This window comes from Curcuma longa, chromosome 1, assembly GCF_044706935.1.
Source record: "Curcuma longa cultivar G26 ecotype Majalengka, Jawa Barat chromosome 1, ITB_CL_G26_1.1, whole genome shotgun sequence".
NCBI lineage: Eukaryota > Viridiplantae > Streptophyta > Magnoliopsida > Zingiberales > Zingiberaceae > Curcuma > Curcuma longa.
The window spans coordinates 25,979,181-26,004,439 of NC_133861.1; the positions used below are offsets into that span (position 1 = coordinate 25,979,181).

General features: G+C 35.0%; 1 protein-coding gene across 1 annotated transcript; it reads right to left on the reverse strand.

The window, feature by feature from the left end:
- Positions 1–3,415: 3,415 nt before the first annotated feature.
- On the reverse strand, positions 3,416–20,963 carry LOC141842604 (putative zinc metalloprotease EGY2, chloroplastic). The gene is made up of 12 exons (XM_074730659.1): positions 20,674–20,963; positions 20,521–20,593; positions 14,816–14,908; positions 14,659–14,712; positions 14,468–14,575; positions 12,232–12,306; positions 12,038–12,143; positions 11,727–11,820; positions 11,357–11,510; positions 9,728–9,935; positions 8,978–9,138; positions 3,416–3,812 (listed from the first exon to the last, which is right to left on the reverse strand). Exons 1-12 carry the CDS (start codon positions 20,820–20,822, stop codon positions 3,561–3,563), a joined length of 1,527 nt encoding a protein of 508 aa, XP_074586760.1. The 5' UTR covers positions 20,823–20,963; the 3' UTR covers positions 3,416–3,560.
- Positions 20,964–25,259: the final 4,296 nt, after the last annotated feature.

Genomic DNA, 25,259 nt, shown 5'->3' on the forward strand with positions numbered 1-25,259 from the left:
CCTCGAGTCGTATTTTTCCAAGGACTAGTAGACAATTGCGTGAATTGAGCTTTCGATGTTGTTCTTTTTGGGGTTTTCTATGAAAATGGGGTTTTTGGGATTTTCAAAATGAAATGTAAATGAAAATCAGTAAATAAATGAGAATGCTAAAAATGAAATCCTAAAGCAAGCTAAACCTATCATCAAAACCATGAAACATACAATTGAAACACGAAATGCGAACAAAGCAATTTAGCTATCATTGCAATCCCTACCCAAAACAATCTACCTAGTAAACTGATACATGAAGTCTAAAATGGCACAGAACAGTTATACTTGGCAGGAACATGAAATCAAACAATGCACAATCCTATTGCAAGAAGAGTTAAAACCAAGCTAATCAAACTCTAAAATGATTCCAAATCCAAACACAGCTAAGAATTAACCTAATACTGAATTCACAAAGCTGCAAAGGCATTGAATTATAAGGACTTAAGAAAAATTTAGTTGCAGAACAGCAAACAGGAAAATCGAAATCAGAAATCAGCTAAACACATCCAATCTTCCTCTTCTTCGTGTTTTCTCAGTTGGGTGTCAAACCAACTGCCGAATTCAACAAACTGAATGTCGAAAATCCCTTTAGAAGCTCAAACCCAGCTGTAGGTCGTGTTTGCTCGCGTCCACAGCTCTAAAAACCCGAAGAAAAACCCTTTCCCAGGCAATAAAACTTGGTACACAGCAAATGATGAGTTGCAATCTGGAATTTCCCTCCTTCTTCTTGCGCTGATGAGCTTGCTGAAGCCTTGCAATGTGTTTCGCGAGCTTCGGAGGACCCCTCGTCGACGCGCGGCTTCAGTTTGTTCAGCAATTCGCCGGAGACGCAAGGAACAGAGGAATGCCAGCGGCGGAGAAACCTCACCGTCACCGAGCTTCCAGCTGCCGATGATGCCCAACGGACCGGTTCCAGCCTCCTCGGGAATCCAGAAACATGCCGGAGATGGAAGATTTGGACAGGGCTTGGCCGGGAGTTAAGCTCCCTAACAGGGGATACGCGCGGGGCGGAGACGATGAACAGTGCGCAGCCAGCACTGTTCATTCCCTAAGGTTTTTGTTTTTATACTCTGATTAATCAACAGATCTGGGCCTTTCATTTCTGATCCAACGGTGCACATTTGATCTGAGCTTTAGGGCAGTCTAGGGTTTCCAAAAAATTCAGGGATTTTGATTGGGCTCGATCTAGATCATGTCCTCCATGTTGGCTTGATTAATTTGGCAAATTTGACTTGATTTGACCGCGGTTGAGCTCGAGTCGGGTCCGATTTAGCCCTAAAATCAATTAAAATCCAATTAATGCCAAAAATTCACCATTAAATCACAAAAATTATATCAAGCCTTAAATCATGCAATATAGGACAATTAAAGTTAAATCTATTCAATAAATGATTATTTTCATGTAAAAGCCCAAAAATAAATCGATTAAAAATCAATAAAACCCTAACTCATCAATTCGCTAGTTACAGACTTTATACCATTCTGATTACTGTGACATATTATATGGATATGTAGTTGGATAGGTGGTGCATGGACCATGGTATATGGATATGTAGTTGGATATATGATGCATGGACTAGTGTTATACATCATGCAAAATGAGAAGCATCGAGGCAGGGAGGACAACAACCAATGGAGGCGAAATATGTAGTTGAAGGGGTGAAGGATGGCATGTGTAGGAGGAGTCAAGGACTCGTGCTCTCCAAGGGACTAAGTAATCTAAGAGGAGATGACCAAGGATAAAGTCAAGCTACTATATATGATAAGACTCTAGTGAGTTGTGAGTGTTGAGTAACATGTATTCATTGAGAAAAGGGTAGAACTCAATATAGACAAACTTTTTCTACAACTAAAGGTGGAATCCGCCACCTTAGCGGCCCCACACGGTCGGCCCCACGACCATCTGTGAGAAGGTAAATCGAGAAACTGCAGTTGGTCACGACGTAGGAGGGTATTATTTGGCTTCGCCATGATTCGAACCCTTGCCCTCTTCTGCAACTCTGCTGCGTCGTAACCAACTCAGCTATGCCCTGGGTGCACATAGACAAACTTGATCTTAGATGTAGTGGTAGTTGAGGTTACAAATCAATGGGTCAATTGACTAGTGGCTAGGAAACATATCCCAAAGCGATTCAAGTTTTGAGGTTTGACCACCCCACTAGTGTGGAATCCAATCTACTAGCATTGGAGTCGATTAATTAAACAAGCAGTTGATTGATAAATCAAAATATCAAAGTTGTAATAAGCTAGGGTTTGTGATTTAGGACCAGGGGTGAGTATTCGGTTAAAATCGAATCGAACCGAATAAATCAAAAACCCAATAAATCGATTTTTTTCGAACCAACCGAACCGACCGAATTTCCCAATAAAAACCGAACAAATCGAACCGATATTTTATCGGTTAATTCGATTTTCGACCGAATTAACCGAATTTTTTTTAATTTTATAAAAATTTTATTAATAAATTAGAGATTTATATATTTATTTACTTAAAATTTATAAATTATTTTTTTAATTTAATTTATTCGGTTTAACCGAATAAGAAAATTTAAAACCGAAACCGAACCGAATTAACCGATTTTTTTTTAAAAAAATAACCGAACTTCCGAAATAACCGAACCGAACTTCCGAAATAACCGATTTATTCGGTTTAACCGAATTTTTGCTCACCCCTATTTAGAACAGTCGATTGATTGAGGTAGAATTTAATCAAGCAATGGATCAGTCAACTAGCCAATAGACTAGGTCTGAAGAGCCAACTAGCATAATTTTATATCTATGGTTAAGTCAACTATGGAGTCCAGTGATGGTAAGTTATCAACCGATTTATTACTGATGTCGATAGCACAAAGGAGCAATTGTAGCACGACAACAATCAAAACGCGAAGGATCAATTAATTGATGGTGCAAACCAATCAACTAATGGGTGACAAGCAACAAGAGACGTTGGAAGGTTGAAAGCTTTAAAAGGAGAGGTCAATGAAAGTTTAAAGGCTAGCAAAAATAAGATTGGTTACATCTTGTTAGAGCTTCCCCCCGTGTTCTAAGCTTTCATTGTAATCCTTATATTCTCTTATGCTTGTAAGAGGTTTCTTTATCTTAAGTAGAATTTCAAGAAAGAAAAAGAATGACTTTCCAGAGGTAATCCACTGATGGACTATAGCTCATTGAGTAGAAGTCCACACTATGATTTATTTATTTATATTACGCTAATTGTGCTTAACCTTACTATTTCGATAGTGATAGCAAGAATATTAGAAATATACGATAACAATCGTTATTCACCCCCACCTCTAATGCATCTCACTAATCCTAACAAAATACATATATAGACAAACTAGAACTACTGGTGGTTCTCTCCATCACTAATCCTAACAAATGCAAATTAAAAATGGCAAACTACTTGAGGAAGCAAGAAGCAAGAGTTGGGTGAAGAGCTTAACAAACAACAGCACAGCCTTTATTGCTTGAAATAAACTAACTAGGACTTCTATTTACTTAAACATAGAAGAACTCAAGTGCAAAGAGACCTAGAAATCAAAATTAAGCCCTTCGTTGTAGAACGGAAAAGGGTAAGGTAGATACACGAGCAATCCCAGCAGCAGCACGGCTACACCAAGGCTGATGTACTTGGTCTCTGGCTCAGTGATTTCGTCGGCGAGAGGGGCAATAGGCCCTCTCTGCAAGAAGAATACTAAGACTGTCCAGTAGAAAGCCACATCGTTGAAGAGCGACGATACTCCAAGCAGAGCAATAGTGACGCCAGATAAGCGAGTCGATGTCTGATTCAACAAACAAGTTCACTAGTTAGCTATAAAAATTACAGGAAAAACAGTTTTGAAGACTATTCTTGAGATATATTCTTAGATATGTTTCCTATATATCTTACATGTTTAAGAATAGGCGTTCAGAGGTAGAACTCATCTAGCTAAGTATACAAAGGTTCAATCCAAAGCAATATAATGGGCAAACTTTTATCATTTGTCGCAAAAATAGCATAATAGATTTACTGTCGTTTATGGTAAATTGAGCTAGACAGGAAGTCAAGAAGGGAAGAAAACATATCAATGCTTAGTTCACCCAAAACCCAAGAAGAAGGATGTCCAAGGAAAAAGTTGAAGAAGCAATAGTAATTGACAAGGAAAACTTAATTGCCTAGATGAAGTTGATAGCTGAAAGGTTCGTACTGGACAAAGGAAGGAAAAGAGAAGGATAGTTCGTTTAAGTTAGTAGCTATAATGAAGAGAAGAGTTGAAAGGAAGCTATGAGCCAGGAGAGGACAATGAAGAGCTAAAACCACTGTGAAGGAGAAAGAGCATGCCATGCCACCGGTTGAAGTTTCAAAGTGAGAAAAGGGAGTCCCCAAAAAGAAAGAGAGTTCGAAAATAGAGGCGCATCCAATGTTTATGGTTCAAATTCTTTTCATATTCAAATTGCAAGATGAACTAATACCAAAGCATTTCAAGTCCTGAGTGTGGGCACCTCTGGCTGAAGTATAAACCGCTACGCAATGTGCTGAATTTTCTCAATAACATTCCGATGGGTGGGTGCACTATAGCTCCCAGAGTTGCCTCTTTAGAGCATTGCCACTTTCGAAAAGCTTGGTTGTAACTTTGAGGCCGACTTTGTAGGCAGTAATGGGGTGGCTGAAAACGTCGGTAGCTTGATCATCTTGAGGAAAGGAGCTACCAAGACTTTCTAAATTCCTAAAAAATTTCATTAAAGACAATCCATAGGTAGACTCAGAATTTGTTGTATTTTTTACTCAAAGAATTGAAAAGGGTGAAGCCAAAAGACAAACAACATAGACACTTCGATAGGCAATCGCCTATGTTGAGGCAGATGGAGAGTATAACCCTTAATGTGCCACCATCCAAACCACTTCTAAGGTTTGAGAAAAAGAACTTATCTTTGCTAGAGTTGCATTCCTATTCCACAAGAGGGGCGATCGAAGTACTGCCATGACTATAGGTAAGAACCACTTCAAAACTAGCACCTCAGAAAGTTCAAAGTGATGAAGAAATCTGCGCTTCACTAGTCGGCCAACATTAAGAGGAAGTAGAACTAAGGCAAAATATCGTGGAAGTCCTATTTTGTTTTAAACATCGAGCCAGAATACAATTGGAGCCTTCGTGTTCTATAAATAGGAAGTTAGATGCATAAGCCAAGAGAATCAAGATGGCTTGGTCATTTGAGCCTTAATTAAGCAGAAGTCATTTAAGTTTTGTATTTGCGAGAAAAATACATAGCCATCTATTCACCTTACTCTAGTTAAGTGTCATTTGATCCTACTCTTCTTACACCTAATGCATGAGGGATGCATTTTACTCATTAAGAAAAATCTACTAAAGAGCATAGCAAATACTCATGCCAAAGGAGAGAATGGAATGTTAAATTTAATATTGGTTATGACTAGCAAAACTCCGCCCATAGCAAATAAAATCCATCATGACTAGTCCCAACACTCGATAAAGGAGGAAGCTTACATTAGATTGTTAACCAGCATTAAAACATAGGCAAATGTTTTTGTGGATCCATCAAACTATTGCACTAATATTAAATTGTTCAGTAAAAAGAATGCATTGTAGGGCCCAAATACAACATCTTGGTCAGGACTACTACATCTACATAAGAATTTGATTGTAATATTTAAATACACAAGAGTTTTCACATCCTAGGTTGGATAAAAATAAATATTAAGTGTTTTGGATTTGAAACATGGAATGTAGAAAGACTCACTGGCAAAACAATAAAAGTAGTAGATACGATGTTTAAGAGAAAGATTAATATTTTGTATTTACAAGAAACAAAATAGGTAGGGTACACAAGAAAGAGTAAAATGAGAAATGGAATAGATATTGTTGTATATAGTTTATTAAAGAACGAAGTATTGGTACAGGGAGCACTAGTCTACCTTTAAGGTTTCGATGTTTGACAATATACCTAGGTCTGGTCAGTTTGACCAAGGGTTGATCCAAACAGGACCTAATGTTTGAATGTGAGTGAAGTCTAGTCAGGTCAGTTTGACCAGATGACTAACAAGAAGTCCTAGTCAGTTAGACCGAACAAGGAGAAGTCCTAGTTGAGACTAGGCAAGAGATGTCCTAGTTGGAGGTTAGGCAGAAAAAGTCCTAACTAGAGGATAGGCACGGAAGACCGGTGAGTGAAGCTGGGTAAGAAGTCCTAGTGAATGAAACTAAACAAGGAAGTCCTAACTAGAGGTTAGGCAAGAAAAAATCCAAGCAAGGCAAGGGTGACCAGATGTTTGGTAGGTAAGAAATCTACCAAGTGACTAGTCCTAACTGGAGGTTAGGCAAGGAAAAGTCCAAGCAGGTCAAGAGTGGTCAGATATTTGGTAGGTGGGAAGTCTACCTATGGAAGTAACTAATCCTAACCGTAAGTTAGGCACGGATAAACCTAGTAGGTTAGACTTACAGGATAAAACTTAGGTAAAGCCTAGTAGGTCAGACAGACTACAAGTAGGTTTAGATTGCTTGCGTGTTTGTATGCTTATCTTGCAAAAACCAGAAGCTGGAAGCAAGATTGAAAAAACATAAGAGGAGCAAACAGAAGCAGCAGAACCAAGCCCGGGATCAACTTAGGTCAAACCTGAGTTGACTAGATCCAGGCGCCCGGATGTTACTCCAAGCGCCCGGACAGTCCAAACGCCCCTATATGTTCCAGGCGCTCGAATCAAGAATAAATTTAAAAAAATTACAAATTTATAAATACATTTTTAAAAAAATTTAAGACCTTCAAATAATCTTATAATTATCTTTGAGCATTTCAAATGATTTTATAATTTTAGATTTAGTTTTGAATTTTAAGAATTATTTATTTTATAAAATAATTTTTTTAAAATTTAATAAACATTATCTTATGAGAAAATATTGAAATATGAATTCAACACCTCAAAATATACCGTCAAGCATATTTAATAATCAAATATTAATAAAATTAATAGGAATTGTATTGGCATGGCATGATTTGGTATCTAAACTGTATCGTTCTGATCAGGAATCGAAATTTCGGCACGGATCAATATTTTAAACCAAGCTAGCATTTATATTGACTCCTGCATCTAGATTTGGAAATTTGTCCCATTCAAGATTTGTGTCTCCTCCTACTTGTTCTCTCCTACTCAATAATAAATCTTACCACCTTGTATCGCCCCCCCCCCCCCTCCCCACCCTTCCTTCCCTCATCACTTACCACCACCCAAATTGTTCTGATACTTCAAGTCAATATCCTTTACCCCTCTTGTCATTGTGCCTCCACTACCCATCTTGCCTCTCCTCACTTTCCATTATTGTCCCTCCCCTAATTGTTCTTGTTCCCTCCTACTAATTTGTGTCATTTCTCACCACTCATCTTGCCATTCCCCTCCTTTTTCCTTATTCATCCCACATTTATCACTTTGGTATCTTTTTTATTTTTAAATGTGTATATTAATTTTATTAATATTTGATTATTAAATATGCTCACTATTGATATTATATTTTGAGGTGTTGAATTTATATTTCAATATTTTCTCATAACATATGCTTATTAAATTTTTATAAAAATTATTAAAAAATAAATAATTCTTAAAATTCAAAACTAACTCTAAAATTATAAAATCATTTGAAATGCTCAAAGATAATTATAAAATTATTTGAAGGCCTTAAATTATTTTTTGAATGTATTTGTAAATTTTTATTTTTTTAAAATTTATTTGAAATATTTAAGAATTATGCTTTTTAAAAATAGATTATTTTAAATTTATATTCAATTTTATTATATATTAAATTATTTAAAATAAATTTTGATATTTTATAACTATTATTAATAATAATTGTTATATATAATTAATAGTTTATTTATAATAAAAAATACATATTTAAAAAATAAAAATTGAACCCAAAAAAATCGTGGCCTCACGGAGGGCCTCCGCGAGGTCGCGATGCCCTCCATCCCCCCCCCCCGTCTCCCCCCCCCCCCCCCTTCAAGGGCCACCGCGAGGTTACAACGCCTCGTGGTGTTGGTACCAAGCCGGAATGGTAAATACCATCCATTTCAGGCAGCATGACTCGGTATTTCAAACCTTGGATGCAAGGGAGGGGGGAGCAAGATTTATAAAAGGGACAATTTGAGAGTAGCAAAAGGTCACTGTACTTGCAGAGGAGATGATAGGATATTAAAGGAGGTTGCAACATAGATAAGGAGGATAAGGATGCACTAATACCAAGTTGAAAAAATAAAATAACTAAGCTTATAACAATTTACATATATTGAGGATTACAACTCATGTCTATAGCCTAGAGGCATAACAAATTTTACCTAAGTATTAGGCATATGAGTAGGTTATTTGTTCCTATTTCATACAACAATGAGAAAGCAAATGCATAGAAAAACATGGAAATTTAAAAAAAAAATCACACAAAGAATATATAGAAAAACCTATGCTCTTCTATGTAGAAAAGAGCTAAATCTTTGGATTAGAGAAGAAGCACTAATTTTCATATAAATGTAGAAGTTCGTACAAGTGAAACCTCTAGCAAATAAGGTAATAGGAGATCCTCCCATATGATTAGTGGAAAGTTGAGAAGAAATATATATTGGATAAGTTGCTTGCTGCAATTATACCCTAACGGTTTCATGACCATGCACACAATTAGTTTCCATGAATGTGCTGATGGAAACATCAAAATGATCCACCACTCATCATGTGTAATTCACAAACAACTCTGCCATGAAATGAAATACTAATAGTCCAATAAACATGATCTACTATTACAGGCATAGGTCAACTTGTAGGTATTTCAAAAAGAATCGTGTAAACTCTATTTTGTGTCCAAAGCTCTTGAAATGCAGCATGTCTCATGACTCGTTTTCTCAAAAACTAAAAGACAATAAAGCTTAAGCTAGATACATATGAATTTATATCATGCACGGAAACTAAGTTTACCTTTCTTCCCCATATGGCAAATGAGATGCGACCACCATCAAGTTCTCCTGTAGGAATACTATTGATGGCATTAATGATAAGTCCAGTCCATGCCCATAACACAAGTGGATTGATTGACAATGGAGATCCTTCTTTCAGAACATCACCAAGAAGAAGTTTTGCTATCCATATGCGACAGAGAAAATACTGTCAATGAGTCCACAGACGAGAAAATACATATTTCTACCTATAGTCTTTTGAGCAGTGTGGAATAAAATATGTCTTAGACTAATAAAGGCACAGGTATAATACTAAATTTACAACAAACACAAACCATTTATTTGCATATTAATGCTTAATCTCAAAAATGTTGAATGTTGCCTTTTGGTAGAGTAAACAGTAAGTATGGCTTGTATCTTGTGCTACTGCACATTCTATAGCTAACTCCATTTTGAAAACCAACAAAAAGATGGAAAAGGACTTTAACATGTGACGGATATCAAAAGCAAAGTCCATGTTGAATATTTTCCATGCATATATTTGATATTTGTTTTTGGAGGAAGCCTCAATGAAAAGGGAAGGTATCTTAAACTAACTATTCTTCATGGCCTTTGTTCTTGTGCACTGAAAGCAATTCATACAAGCATAGAGAAAATTATGATAGCCTTTGCATGAAGGTGCACATATCACTAGCAAGGCAAGAGCGGTTTTACATATGGATATGGAATTTATGGATGAGAGCACATTAAACATGGATAATTGATTACTCACCAAGACCACCAGCAAGAAAGGATTCATGAAAGACTACAGGATCAACCACAATGCCAATGCCATCAATGGGAGGCAAGATGAATCCTAAAATCAAAAGGAGTGCTCCTGCTGCAAACCCAGCCAATGGCCCTGCAGCTGACAACTTGAGGAGATCCTCACGGCTTGGTACAATACTTAAGATCCTTGTAATAGCACCGAAAGATCCAATCTGTAAGTAATTAATTCATGCATCAATTTCAGAAAACGATGAGAACAGGAAAGATGAGAACAGGAAACCAGAAATGTGATCATTTGATCACATTAATTGCGCTTTGTTGCTTAATATAAGAACAAAGAGGTTTGATCATTTAATTGCATTTATTGGGATTAGGTGATTTTAACCTATAATTTTCTCAAGAAATGAAGTATAACAAACACACAATAGACAAGACATCTATCACACAGAATTGATAAGTAAAGATTATATGCAAATAAATCTTTTTATCATGATAATGGCAATGTTTTCCATCTGGCACTGCTATTAGATTCATTAACCTGCAAGAGCTGCATTGTTCAAATAGAAATACAGTGCAGTGTGGGTCTGCAAATGTAGTGTTTCCATAACTTGACAGGATCAGTGCTTCAGCTGGGAGTTCATGCCAAAAGTTGAAGATTATAAAAACTGGTCAAACCCCATACTGGTGTAAACAAGCCACGCGAGATGAACTTGGCAGCGTGTCGAGCTTGGTAGTGTTTATCAAGTTTGTTTAAGATTATTTATTAAATGCTACTGACCTCACTAGAGCTTTTTATCAAGCACAACTTGAGACATTTGTATTCTTATAATTTAGTTAAAATATTGATCTGCTAAATGAAATTTGTATAATTTTCTCATTTTAACATAGTATATATAATTTAAAATTTAAAATGTCAAATTTTATATATTTAATAAAAATAAGATTAATTGATTTAGAAAAGTTATTTATAAATTGTTCATGGGCTCTCTTTAAGGACATCACTAGCCAAACTGATTAGTGTTTGAGTTTGTTTTGTATTAACATAATGAGCTCTTATTGAGTCTAGTACCAAGCTTGTTCATAAACATTTGTTCATTTACAACTCTAAAACCCCCTATGACCTAGACAATTTAACTGGTTTTTTATTCTTTAAATATAATTTAGTACCACTTTAGTTGAGCAGTTGAACCACTGACAAATATGAAAGTTTTTAGGCAAGTCCCAATTTACAATAAAAACATTGATCAAAATGACAGTTTGTGACTAGTCTGAGTTTACAATTAGTCTATGTACTCCAAAGTACTCACTTCAGGATCATTTTTTAACTGGAAAGTAGATGTAAAATTGTTTGAGTAGACCGTTAAACTGTGCATGTTCATAAGATGTGCAATTCACATTTACAATGCAGTCAATATCATAAGCTCAAAGTGAGAGAATGCCTAAGCCATGAATCATAGAACAGTTAACTACTATATATGCAACATGTTATTGTCTTTGATTTGCAGAAAACCATTAGTTTAGGATCAAAATGCAAGTGGAAAATAAGTTGTTATCAATGAAAACTCTTATCATTCAGGAAAACCAGTGTAGTTATGATAAAAGTATTAGCCAAAAGTTAGGTAGCAGATCTTACCTGCCAACTAGGAACAAAAAAAGGCACTCCAAGCTTGATACCAGTATCTTTGGCAATTAAAATATGACCAAACTCATGAACACCTATAATTAGTGCAGTTATAAAGGCTCCAGGAAGGCCATTTTTCAACAGTTCCAGATCATCAAATGTCGATCTGAAAGAAAGTCTAAATGTAAGTACTTAATATCTAAAAGAACATTAGAGATTTCAAGAGAATAACAAAAACAAAATCCAGCTGACTATAAAAAATCTAATCTTCCATCGATTGAATGGTTTCTGACTACTGTGCACAACAGCTTGCATGAGAGAGAAAAGAGGCATTGAAGTGTATCAAAAGGAATAGAAAAAAGCAGGTGAGAAAAACTCATACAGCAAGTTTGACTGCAGAGAAGGGACATTTCGAAGAAGTAGTGTGAAGATGGTAACCAAGCCAAATGCTCCTGCAGCAAACCATTCTGGAACAGCTGCAAATGAAATTTATCTGAAGCACATCAAAATCAGATATATACAAGCTCTTATACATCGTATCCTGCTCCAATATAACACTCTAATGCATCTAGAGTGATCTGAACCAATAAACTGATATTGGCAATGAAAATCATTATGTCAAAATTAAGACAGCCACTTTCTCATAAATAGAAAATGTCCTGCAGCATAAGGCAACGTGAAATTTCTTATTACCAGTAGCTTCTGGCGGCAAGGTTTGCTTTGGCACCACTACTGCAACTGGCTTGTCATCCTCTGGATTGATAAGGAGGAAAAGCTTATATTGATCTCCAAACTTGCCCTGTCAAAATAAGTTAGCTGGAAACTCTGTAGGTTTCTATGTGTTATAGGTTCTTAACAGTCATATGAAGTAAAATAATTGAACCCACCTGCATTCTATTTGTTATCTTTTCATAACTTTTCGCTGGTTTTCCTCGAAGATTACCTTTAAATAACACTCCTCCCTATTATGAAAGACGTCAGATGGTATAGTTCAGTGAAACCAACCTAAGAGATTGAACATTGAACGATTATCGATTCAAAGGTTGCACAATTCTACAACTTCTGTTTCTGATAACATATGTACTTAGTATTGTTTTAGAAAAAAAAAATCATCATAAACAATCTGTACATTGAGCTTTCAGACAATCTAAAATCAGTTCAAGAAAACATTTGTTCACCATATTGAAACTATGCAATTTGGAAAGAAAAGAAACTAGTTTGTATATGAAAACATTGGCATTTTCCTCAAAAATTAAAATTATATCTACAACCTCATGAAAAAATCCATATAACCAATCCACAACATGGGGCTTATGGTTTATCTGTGGTTGTTGAAACTTCCCTCAAAAGCATTTACTGTGAGACTGCTGACATCAATAAATAGCATTTGTCACACTCATATTCAATAAAAGAACAATTAAACTTACTTTTTCAAAGTTGGCCTGTGCATGAAGAACAAAGGGCAAATGGTGACTACTATACCACCCTCTAAATATGATCAACTGACTACAGACATCCTTAGCTTGTTGAGATGCAGCTGCTTTCCATTTTTGCTAACATGCAGTCGTGCCTTTTACCTATTGCATAAAACTCATTTTATCCTAGCAAACATTAATTGACTAAATAAAAACTACAATTATCCTAAACTAGGTATATAAAATTTATTGTTAACTCATTTGACAAGGAACCATAACTGGGATAAGGAATATGTAAGCTGAGGGATATAACTAAGTTTCAATTATAATAATAGGGTTATAACTTATAAGAATCACTTAGAGCCACTGAGGAGCTGAGGGATATAACTAAGTTTTGACCATAATAATAGTGTTATAACTTATAAGAATCACTTTGAACCAACAAGGACAAAAACAAACAAGAATTTACGATCTTTGCTAACAAACCATGTCAACCAGGAATGTGGAAAGCCATTTCCTTTAATATAAAATGGCAAATTATTTAATGCTTTGATAGACAAAAGTGTATATTGGGCTTCCATGGTCCTATGAACACTAAGTTAAGGAACATGGGCTTTATTTTATAAGAGGTGGGGTCACAATGTTTTTTATTTTGCATAAATATGACAGTATGAAAATCATGTTTATCATATTACAACTGTTTTATAATTGATGCCAACAACATATCAGTCCTATAAAGGAGAAAGATTCAAATGGCAGGAACAAATTTCTGTAAGCCAGCATTTTCTTGGATGACCAAACAACAAATTAACTCACTTAGCTATCCAATCTCATTATAACTAACAACAACAACAACAACAACCAAGTCTTATCCCACTAGGTGGGGTCAATCTCATTATAACTATGGCAGAAAAATCTTATCCTTGAAATTCCTTTCTTTTCCATTGTCATTGTGTATAATTTTCCATTCTTCAAATCAAGAAAATTTCATTTCCCCTTCTCACTTTACTATTCTTCCTTTTGTGGATACAAATGAGCTATTGAATCCTGAACAATCATAAAGTTTGAAATATAAATGCACTTGCCTAGTAGTATATCTCATCAACAAGGGACAACCAGAATTAAACATCTATCCATATAGCAAAAAATAGGTGATCCAACTCCATTTGATAGATTTTTAGCACTGAAATGGCTTCAAACAGAGGAAAATCAACACAATGCTTTGTGGACATGGTGGAATTGCATCAGAGGGTGATCACATGGGGATGATCTTTGCATAGGAGCTGACAAAGATCTTAAATGAGGTGAGAAGAGACATAAAGCAAATCTCCAAGAACAGTGTAACCTTAGATTTGGAAGGTAATAGATGGGTTAGACAAGTCTCTTTCTTCTTCCCCATTTTCTCCATCCTCTTTTTCTTCTTCCTCTTCCACTCCCTCCTCCATTCTTCCTAGTCAATTCCATAGGCACCACGATATGCTGGTCGGCACCAAAAGGTCTATCAAGCACCAAAACCCCAACATGGAACAAGATTTTAAACCTTGAAGGCAATACATTTATATTTGAGTGGTTGAGCAAACCTTAGGTGGAAGTATGACAAGTGATGATTTTTGAATAGTTGGCAAAGCAACATCAGACTAAACCACATATAAGTTAAAAGTTAAATCCTTAATAGACCAATTTCTAGTTACAAAAACAGAAGCTTCACCTCATAAGCTTCCTGGCTGGTTACAAAAAATGTGTCAAAACCAAAAATTTGATCTTTAAGGATGTCAATAGTTGCCTTCGAGATCTTCATAGTTTCATCAAGTTGTTGCTGTAAAGAAGAGTATTTCAGCCAAAAAACTATAAAAAACACTATAACAAAAGCAAGCAAGCATAATTGTCTCAAAACATCACCTTCATTCCTGGCAAAGGTGAACCACTAGCAAACTCCAACTCATCATCCTTGACCTACAGTGGGATTTAAGTCAAGCAAAACAATACATAGTTATATATTGCAGTACTAACAAAGCCATTCGAACCTATGCAGCAAGTAAACAAAATCTTAAAATACCATGTTACTATTTTGAGCCACAAATTCTTCCTTGTTATCTTCAACTTTTACTTCCTGATCCAACAGTTTGTTGCTAGAAGCCACATCCTTATCCTGGGGATACATGACAACAAGCATGAAGGAACTTCTCATAGTAAGGACACAAATCTTCTGCATAATTAAACAATTTTCAGAACATCTATCATGTGGTCTTGTAAGCCATATATATATAATACTACTTTTCAGTCTTAATCATTGTTTATGATGTGTTTCCTTGGAGGGGGATCAGAGATTTTTGTCATCTATCTCTGTAAACCACTATAAGAGCTCATGTCCCTCATGGTTATAGGCCCTCCTGTTAGTTATATTTCACCTTTTCAACAAGTTTAGTAATAAGCATAACCTTATTGTTCCAATGGAAAGAAGAAACTGGAAATAGCTTTTCGAAAATTTCCAAACAAATCATTTCAGCTAAATCTTTCAATTTTTATTTTACCATGTTCAGATTTATGTAATCATCCATCTGTAAACTACTCGGAGCACATTGAAAGGATAGAAATTGGCAATAACTGAGCTAGTGATGTGCTCCAATAGTCGATAAAAGGATGTTGGTAAGGAGAAATAGTCAAACCAACTTCTCACAAACTTGGAGGACTTCGTGATTGAGAACAAGGGGGAAAGGAAGGTGTCGCAGTGTGAGCAGTGTAAGCCAACATCCTCATACTACACAGTGGTAAGTTTTTCAAAACGAAAGCATTGAGGACATTACAAGCACCTGATTGAATCCCATTTGATGTGGTTAAAAACATTTCTCCCTTTCTCTTCCTCTTTTTTCTAAAACAACCTTTTTTGAGATGGATGTCTTCTTCAAGATTGGAGTCTTCTTCAAGATCAGTACCTACTCCTTTGAGAGACCGCACCTATTCCTTCAAGATGAATGTCCTCCCTTCACTATGGATGCCTATTCCAATGAGTTGAAGCCCTTCCCATCTGGCCAATGCCTTTATGAGTTGGAGTTCATTTGAAGTCAGCACCCACCAAGCACTTGTGCTACAAGATTAATCAAGGGATAACAGCAAATCACTGCCCACTTTGAGCATTGACTACGAACCGCACTACCCTTCACATAAGTAGCCATGTGTCTCTTGACGTAAAGCAATAATTTCTTTTCGTTTGAAACATCTTCACCTTATTGTGAGATGCTTTGGGCCTAATCTATCTGATGATTCATTGATAGGGTTAGTGAGAGGACATTGTGTTTTTCTCAAAGAGTCGTGACCAATAATGGGCATGCAACGTCCAATCTTTTTAAGGTGAACTTTCACCATATTGATCCTAAGTTAAAAGAAGGTTCCAATTTCGCAACCTAATAAATAGTTTGTATTACTTGAATTATAAAATAGAGTAAGCTCTATACAGGCACTGATTCACGATCATTAGAATTTGACTGTAAAGTATTTTAGTACCAATTTTAATTAGTGACTTATGAATGAGAATAACAAGTAATCGTGTAATATTGTAATAGAGATTCTAGCATATGGGAGCATTAAAAGAGTTCATTGGAGTTTAAGGCATGAGTTAGGAATCTACTTAGTGGTGGGTAACCATTTGCTGCCTGGAGTTTTCTTTTATGCGTGATATATTAAGTAGGGATGAGAAAATGAAATGAGCAATTATGAATATTTTCCTAAATAATTCAGTTTAAGAATTAATTGCTTTACTAACAATAAAATGAGCAAAAGAATATAATTTATGTCGTGCCTATTAAATAAGTTTCTTTGCAATATTACATGAGATGTTATGATAGATATCTTTGTTTTTGTTTTATGCTACTGCATGAGATATCATGGTAGATACTTATGTTCTCTTCATTTGAGAATGAGATACTATGATAATTCTCTTGTTTTTAAGCTATTGCAAGAGAAGTCTTGATATATATATTTGATAATACCATGATAACCCTATGTTGGAAATGAGATACTTTTACAATGTGTGCAAATAATATATTTTTTAAGAAATCACAAATTAATGGCTCACCTAAGGTTGGCCCCTAAAAATATGTTGCATATTAAATCTACTAAAATTTGATGAAATACAAAAGAGGCCAATGAGAAAAATAAGGAACTACATCAAACTAATCCTTAATAATACTAAAAGGAGAATAAATCATGTATAGTAATGCAACCTCAACCAACCATCCAAGTGCAAGTCACTATGTGTGAGTTGCATACTTCAACTAACATATACAAACATATATATATATATATATATATATACCCTTGCATTATTGAGTAGTACATGAGATGCCTTTACCCCACATGCATGATTGTTGTAGCCAAAGATAATATATTAGATGCCACTTTAGATAGTTGAAGATTATGACTCAAATATGAAGTTAGAATGTTAAGTTGGAGAAGAAAATTTTAACTAAGAGATCAAATAGATAAAACTTGACATAACCAAAGCGAGCTCAATGATAGGCATTAATTTCTTGTGTTATTATTGTTCTTTTACATTTGAATTTATTATATCATGCAGAACTTTATATGCATTGAGAGTATTATTTTGTATATTGTCCCTCTACCTTCGCCCTTTGAATGTATAGGTAGGCTGACTCAAACTAGAAGTTGAATAAAATTTATAGGTATAATGTTAATTGTTTATGTTATTCTATGAAATGTTGAATGGAGTTAATTGTTCATTTATATGTTTATGTTATTCTACGATGTAATCATATTATTTGTGCGTATATGTGATGCAGGAGCAACCGAGGCATCTAGCAAATATGGTTGATCCTTGTCTCTTGGCACGGGCATGCTTCATTTTAAGCCATGGCGAGGTGAAATCGAACTTTCTAGCAGCCAATATAGTCAAGTCGTGTCCCCTGACACGACCGTGTTGCATTCTGCTTCTCGACGAAGCGAAATGCAGCGTTCCATCATGGAACACAGCTTAGTTGTGCTCCTTGGCACGGCTGTGTGGCGCCACCACGGCTCAAGCGGATCGGGTTGCCAAACGACCTAACTTTAGTTTTTTAGAATTTGTTTTGTTAGTTTCATTTTTTAAGGGGTTTTAGGCTATTTAAACACTTGTTTGGGTTGATATTAGACATCTTATTTTGGTTTAATAATTTTTTTTTCACTTAAACCTAAAGGCGGATCCTCTACGTTTTATCAAATTTTCTTCCTTCTACATGATTATTCTATGGGCGAGTTTCCTTAGAGGAATTGCAAAGAAAGAAGTAGAAGGAGGAAAATTCGATAAAACATAGAGGAGCCGCCTCTAGGTTTAATCGAAAAGAAACTTTATTAAACTAAAATAAGATGTCTAACATCAACTCAAACAAGTGTTTAAATAGTCTAAAACCCCTCAAAAATGAAATTAACAAAACAAACTCTAAAAGACCAAAGTCAGGTCATTTGGCGACTCAACCCGCTTGAGTCGGAGCAGCACCACAAGGTCGTACCGGCTGGCACGGTCGTACCGAGGAGCACGACTAGGTCGTGTTCCTTGTTGGAACATTGTGTTTCTCTTGGTCAAGAAGCAGAATGCAATACGGTCATGTCAGGGGACACGACCTGACCATGGTGGCTGCTAAAACTCGATTTCACCTCGTCATGACTCAAAATGAAGCACACCCATGGCAGGGGACATAGGCTGGCCATGTTTGCTGGACGACTCGATTGCTCCTGCATCAATATGTTATAGCTTTTGAATCATGGAATTATCCCAATTAACATGGCTTTACTCTTATAGGGTAAAGCAACCTCTAATTTGTGACAGTTGAAATGAACATAATCATAAAAGTGTAATTCTCTAGTAATATTAAACGTATGGTTTTAAAAAGCCCCACTTGACCACCTAAGAAAATTTGTTTTAAGGGGCCAATCAATGATCGCATATGATTGCATTCATTATTTGTATACTATATTTGTAGCTATAGAATCTTATTTGGTTCATTTACTAAAGCAAATAGACTTAAAATTCTAAGCTTGCTAAATAGCTTATAACTTTTAGATATTTCCTTAATAGCTATTTTGCAAGTATAAATCTTTTAGATTTATATATTATTTTTTTAATATTTTAGTATTGACAAAATATGCCTCCACATTTATTCTTGCATACTATATATGTGATACAATGGGTCAATTTTATACTACCAACATGCACTTTTTGAAATCTTGAGTAAATATTTTAAACTATTGTATAATGGACAACTACAACAAGTATATAATTCATTTTGACACTAATACAACAATATAGTGCAATAATAATATGAAGTTACTCAGTTGATGATAGAATCCACATAGTCATGATCTTAGACAAGGTCATTAATGGATGGTGTGGTTGCTTTCCATTTAGATGTCAATTGCTTTGTTCAACCCTCAATACACAGAAAACACACAAATTTAACTTTATTCAAAGTAGTAAATAACCACATTTTCTAAGACTTCTCTAACAATCAAACAATTTGCAACATAACAATAATGAAGAACAAAATCCGCACTGTCTGCAAATAGATATTTGGAGCTTCAATAGTTAATTTGACCTTCTTGACTATATTTCAAATCAAAATCAAGAAGGTTTATGATCCCACAAAGAAAAATAAAACAAAAGTTCCATACATAAATAGGAATATAGGGGTATAGTAAAAGTATTGTTATGAATGCTATATTGATTTTATTGGAGAAACAAAGATTTTGCAGTTTAAATGAGGGAAGGAGGACTGAAGGACTAGGGTAACTTATGAAGCCAATTGCAAATAGAAAGCATAGAAGTCAACAATTCCAACATCGCTATGAGTCTAACCAATAGTACCCTTAGCTTCCAACCCCACCTCACCATCCCTTGTGTCCTCCCCTGACAACAAGCAAAGCATTAATTTCCTATTATCTTTCTTCCCTTGTCTCCCATTCTCTCTGCCTTTAAGTAAACACTGCCTAAGGAGAACCATTTTCAAACAACATTAAACAAATGAAAAGAAAAGTCTAAAACACAGTCTAAAAGAATATGAACATAAAAATGCAACTCATCAATAATATTAAAATTTTGAAGTATCATGTAATGGAGCATTGCAACAAATATATAATTGAATTTTCACATAGTGCTATAATATAGTGTGACAAAAATGCAAAGTTAATCGGATGCTGATAAAATCCACATAGCCATTATTTTGGACAAGGCCATCAATCGATGATGGGGGTGCTCCTTGTCTCGATGCCAAGTTCTCCTGCCCAAATGGTTCAACCCTCAGTACATGGAAAAGTCATCTATTTAGGTTAGTCTAAACTAAAGAAAATAACTACATTTTCTAAAAGTTCTCAAATACCAAACCAATTTGAAACGTAACAAAAATGAAGGACGTAAAATATGAACTCTCCATGAAACATTTGGAGGGTTTATGATCTCACGGAGAAAGTAAAACAAAAGTTCTTTGTAGCAAGTAGAAACGCAGTGTATTGTAAAAGACAGGATTAGCACTCAAGCCAACCAACAATGAATGCCACATAAAATATCTGGGAGAAACAAAAAATTCTTCAGTTGAAATGAAGGCAGGAGAAGGACTGAACGACTAGGGTAACCTATGAAGCCAATTGCAGTTAGGTAGCACAGAAGTCAACAACTACAACTTCGCTATGCCGAAAGAATGAAAATGAAACAGTGACGACAAGCAATAGATAGTCCAGTTCTAAAATAAATAAATAAAACATTGAAAAAAAACGCACCTTTTCCTCGTCGTTATCTGGCTCAGTCTCCGTCATGCCCTGGCACGCTATCCAATATCTTCTCGACTTCAACCTGCACCGGAGAAATGGATTCCATTCGAGGAAGATGGAAAAGAGGTGAAAATGCACCAATTTGCAGTGAAACCAGAAGACCTGAGGAGGGTGGGAGGTTTGGAAGAGAAGCTCCGGAAGGGCAGCGCATTGGTGGAAGAAAACGCAGGCGTGCAGAGGTAATCCCGGGAGCGGAGAGCGCTGCAATTGAAGCATTGGGAGGCGCAGGAGAGATCCGCCGGGAAGCTCATACGTATTTGCGAATGGCAGCCTGAGAAAGAAGCGATTTGCTACTATCAGTTCGCGGTGGCTGATTGCGTTCGCCGGAGGAAGAAGGCGGGGAGAATGCGAAATCTTATCCGTTGCCGTGAGGACGAGCGAAAGCGCGAGCGAGGGAGCGATGCAGATTTTTATTTTTTTATTTTTTTTATTTTTTTCTCTTTTCCAAAGAAGAAGTGGAAGTGGAAGTGGAAGTTGAAGAAAAGAATCCGACCCGCATCCATCCAGCTTCACATTCATATTATTGTCGGGTATGGATCGGATTTTACATAGTTAATGGATCCGGGTAGTCCGACCCGCATCCATCCAGCTTCACATTCATATTATTTGTCGGGTATGGATCGGATTTTGGATAGTTAATGGACCCGGGTAGTCCGACCCGCATCCATCCAACTTTAAATTGTGATTTAAAGTTTATGAAAGTCGAATGTGATTTAAATTGTAATTAATTTTCATTCATTAAATTCCTACTTTAATATTATTGTATCTATAGGATCTCACTATAGTCGTCAATTTGGATTAGCTTGCCGGATTAGTTCGTCCTATCAAACAATTTAAATAAATTGGATTGATATTTTATCAACTCATTTTAAGATAAATTCAGATGATGACCCGTAGACCCGTGATCCACGTGGATTGATTCGTGACGAAATTGAGTTGACTCATAAATTGAAAAAATTTATTTATTTATTTTAAAATTTTAAATTAAAATAAAAAATTTAATAAATTAATGAGTTTGTTCCTTTTAAATTATAATTCAAATTTAATAATTTAAAATATACAAACTGATATGTATACCAGAAAAACTTGGGGGTCCCAACTCGATAGTAACCCAAATTATTAATGTAGTTACCTACTACTAGGTACTGGATGCTAAATGCACTACAAATAATGTATTATTATATAGCCTTACCACCCTACCGACCCTGTTTTCATTACCATGCCACTTACCTTAAATTATGAAGATATAAGGAAATATATTAGGTATAAGGAAATAATTAATTCTAATGATGGATCAATTTAAATTGTAATTTAAATTTAAAATTTTTAATATTTTTTATTTTTTGACAGGTCTGTAGATTGGTCTGCCTAACTCATAACCTACCTTAGATTGGATTGAGTTGGAGATTTTTCAACTCACTAAATTGGTAAGTCAATCCATCCTATCCTACCATATAATGAGTTTTTAATGAGTTAGCCCGCCTAACTATAGATTGACTCATTTGACAATTCTAAATCTCACTCATTCCGGTCCTCCAAAGTTCCTTAATATATTATCATTAATTTTGGACTTCTTTTATAACCACTATATAAGTCAAATTGTTTATGTTGAGGAATAAAAGAGAAAAAGTTATTTTTTATTATATTCCTCTTTCAAATATTTAAATATTATATCAAAGTCTAGCTTAGGAAAAATGATAATAAAAAGTATTGCTATATCATTTTTCATAAACTTTCAATAGTCGAAAGTAGAGCTGTCAAATGGATCAACTCATAGTGAGACGAGCTAACTTATTATAAATTCATCATATGATAGGACGGGACGAGTCAATCCACCAACTTGGCTGGTTGGAAAATCTTCAATCCAATCCAACCCATGGCGGGTTGCTGATTAGATGAGCCAATCAGCGAACCTGTCAAAAAATAAAAAAATATTAAAAATTTTAAGTTTAGATTACAATTTAAATTGATAAAATTGAAATTTTTAAACTTAAATTGTAATTTAAACGGATCAAGTTTACTAATTCATCCAATTTTCTATTTTAATTTTAAAATTTAAAATAAATAAATAAACTTTCTCAACCCGCGGACCAACCCAAACCCGCCACGGGCCAATCCACGCGGGTCGCAGGCCTAGGTGGGTCAACCCATCTGAACCCATCGATTGATAAAATTTTAATCTAATCTATCTAAATCGCTAACGAGGCAGGCCAATCTGACGGATCCAACTGACGGCTATAATCAAAAGTATTTTACTTATGGAATATAGTCGTTTAAGGGTCAGGATTAAGTGAGGCTGAAATTAAAATATTGGTAGAGAATTAGAAAGATGTAAATGATGTTAATCAAATTAATCTTGTAATAGAAAAAGAGGTGTAAAAAAAATTCACAAAGCAAGAACATCGAAGTAAGCTTAGAAAACTCGGTAAAGAATTCACAAAGATTATGAACAAGCTAGAAATATTTGACTTTAGATTTTGAGATCAAAGTTTGAAAATTTTGAGATGAAAAAAATAATAGCATTAAAGAGTATTTTACAAAAGTTAATTTTGTAGTAAATTTAATGTTTTCAAATGATAAGACTTTGGATGATCTTAGATTTGTTCAAAAAAGTATTTGGTTTTATTTAAAAAATAATTATTTTAGTCGTTAGGATTGTTGAATAGATAAAGATCTCAAAAGTATGACTTTGTATGATTTGCAAGGAGTTTTGAAATCTCATGAAGCGAAGATTAACTTGTTGTTTCCCATCTAATCAAGCTCTTAAATTTCAAGTTTCTTTTCATGATTCACCCTATCTCGGTAAAAATTTAGATAAAAATAATTACCGATTCAAACTCTCAGAGAAGAGAAAGAAATAACCAAGACAATAATTATCCTTTGTGCATTCCCCATCTGGAAGAAAATGACATAAATGAAAATCAAAATTTCAACAAAGAAGCTCTCACAAAAGAGAAAATGATGGTTATCAAAGGGGCGAAGGGTGTGGTTTACTAAGTGCAACTATTGTCATAAACTATGACATAAAGCTATCGATTGTTGGCACAAACAAAACAGATAATAAGAAAAATAGTTGTTAAGTGTAGCTTGATGTAAACCCAATTGAGAACAAAGTCTCAAGAACTCACAACAAGAAGGGAAAAACCTAAAGCAGCTTAGATAGAAGTTGGAACTATTAATATAAGTCAAATGACACAGCTAGTAAGAAATGAAGGTTGATGAGTCAATGAATGCCACAATGATTGCCTTGATAATTTTAAAGTTTTATTGAATAACTAACAAAGTGGGAGCCTCACTAATATATCACTCAATTTTCTCCTCCCTTGGTAAAACATGTATTCTATTTCTAGGGGAACATGTTGCCCTTATTAATGTAATCAACCTTTGATCAAAGTTGACCAAGCTCGAATTGTTTGATCAATATATTTGATAGTTAAGTAAGATGTCAAGTAAGTGAATGTTGATCAGATATTTAACAATGAAGAAATTCAAGTGGATCATGATTAATTAAACACTTGATAGATAAAAGTCCAACAGGAAATTAACTTGAGTGAAGTCCAAGTGAAATATTGTTGACTGGACACTTAACAATAAGTGAAATCCTAACAAATCATGAAGAACTAGATATTAGGGATAAGCAAGGAAGTCTTGATAGGTCATGGAGAATAAGATATTGGACACGTGCAGTGGAAGTACTAACATGGCATAGAAGATCATATGTTAGTCATGAGAATGAAAGTCCTAATAGGTCATAAAAGACTAGATGTTGGGTATGTGGGTAAAACCTAATAGATCAAAGGTTGATCGGATGTCAATTAGTATGAAAGCCCTAGAAGTGTAAACTTTAGGCAAGTGCAAAAGTCTTGGTGATCAAATGTTAGGCAAAGAAAATCTTAATAGATTAAAATCAATCAGATACTAAGCAAGGTGAGGGTTCAACCTTGCCATGGTTAGAACCAAGGTATCAATTGATTGATGTACTTGAAATCATATATTTGGGATTTAAATAAGTTCGTGGCATGATCAGTCAATTGATAGGAGTTGTTTAGTCAACTGAATATGTAGTCTACTGTTGCAATCGATCGAGACCAATATGAAATATCACAGAATATTTCTAAGTCGACTAAAGCAATCAATTGATAAACTTGAAATCATAAATTTGGGATTTAAATAGGCTCATGATGTGATCAATCAATTGATAGGAGTTGTTAATCAATTGAATGTGTAGTCTACTATTGCAATCAATTGGGACCAATATGAAACATCATAAAATATTTCTAAATAGACTAAAACAGTTGACTAATGATAGTACACTGGTGAAGTGTAGAGCAGTTGACTGGTGACCTGGATGCTAGGTTGGAAAGAGTCATTGAGTGGATAAAACTCGAACAACATTCAAATTTGGGCGGAGCAATCGACTAATAAAGAGCAGATAGTCGACTGATGGTGAGTAGTCGATTGCAAAGGTTTAAACAATCGACGGATAAGCAAATTTCAATCATAGACAACAATTCTATAAAAGATAATTTCATGAAGATTTCATATAATAGATTATTGAAGGGTTCATGGGAGAGTAGTACTACATTCCAAAGTCTTCAAGAAGTAACCAAAAGCAACAAAAAGCAATCAAAGTAAAGTTCCATTGTTTAAAATTGTTCATTTTATCTTGTATTCATTATCATTTGTAT

Excerpts from the sequence above, each read along its gene's own strand:
- LOC141842604 (XM_074730659.1), bottom strand. The coding sequence starts at position 20,822 with ATGAGCTTCCCGGCGGATCTCTCCTGCGCCTCCCAATGCTTCAATTGC. Across the intron at positions 20,594-20,673 it reads AAACCTCCCACCCTCCTCAG|GTTGAAGTCGAGAAGATATT; the intron begins GTCTTCTGGTTT and ends TCTCCGGTGCAG. Across the intron at positions 9,139-9,727 it reads CTTTCTTGCTGGTGGTCTTG|CAAAACTTCTTCTTGGTGAT; the intron begins GTGAGTAATCAA and ends GCATATGGATAG.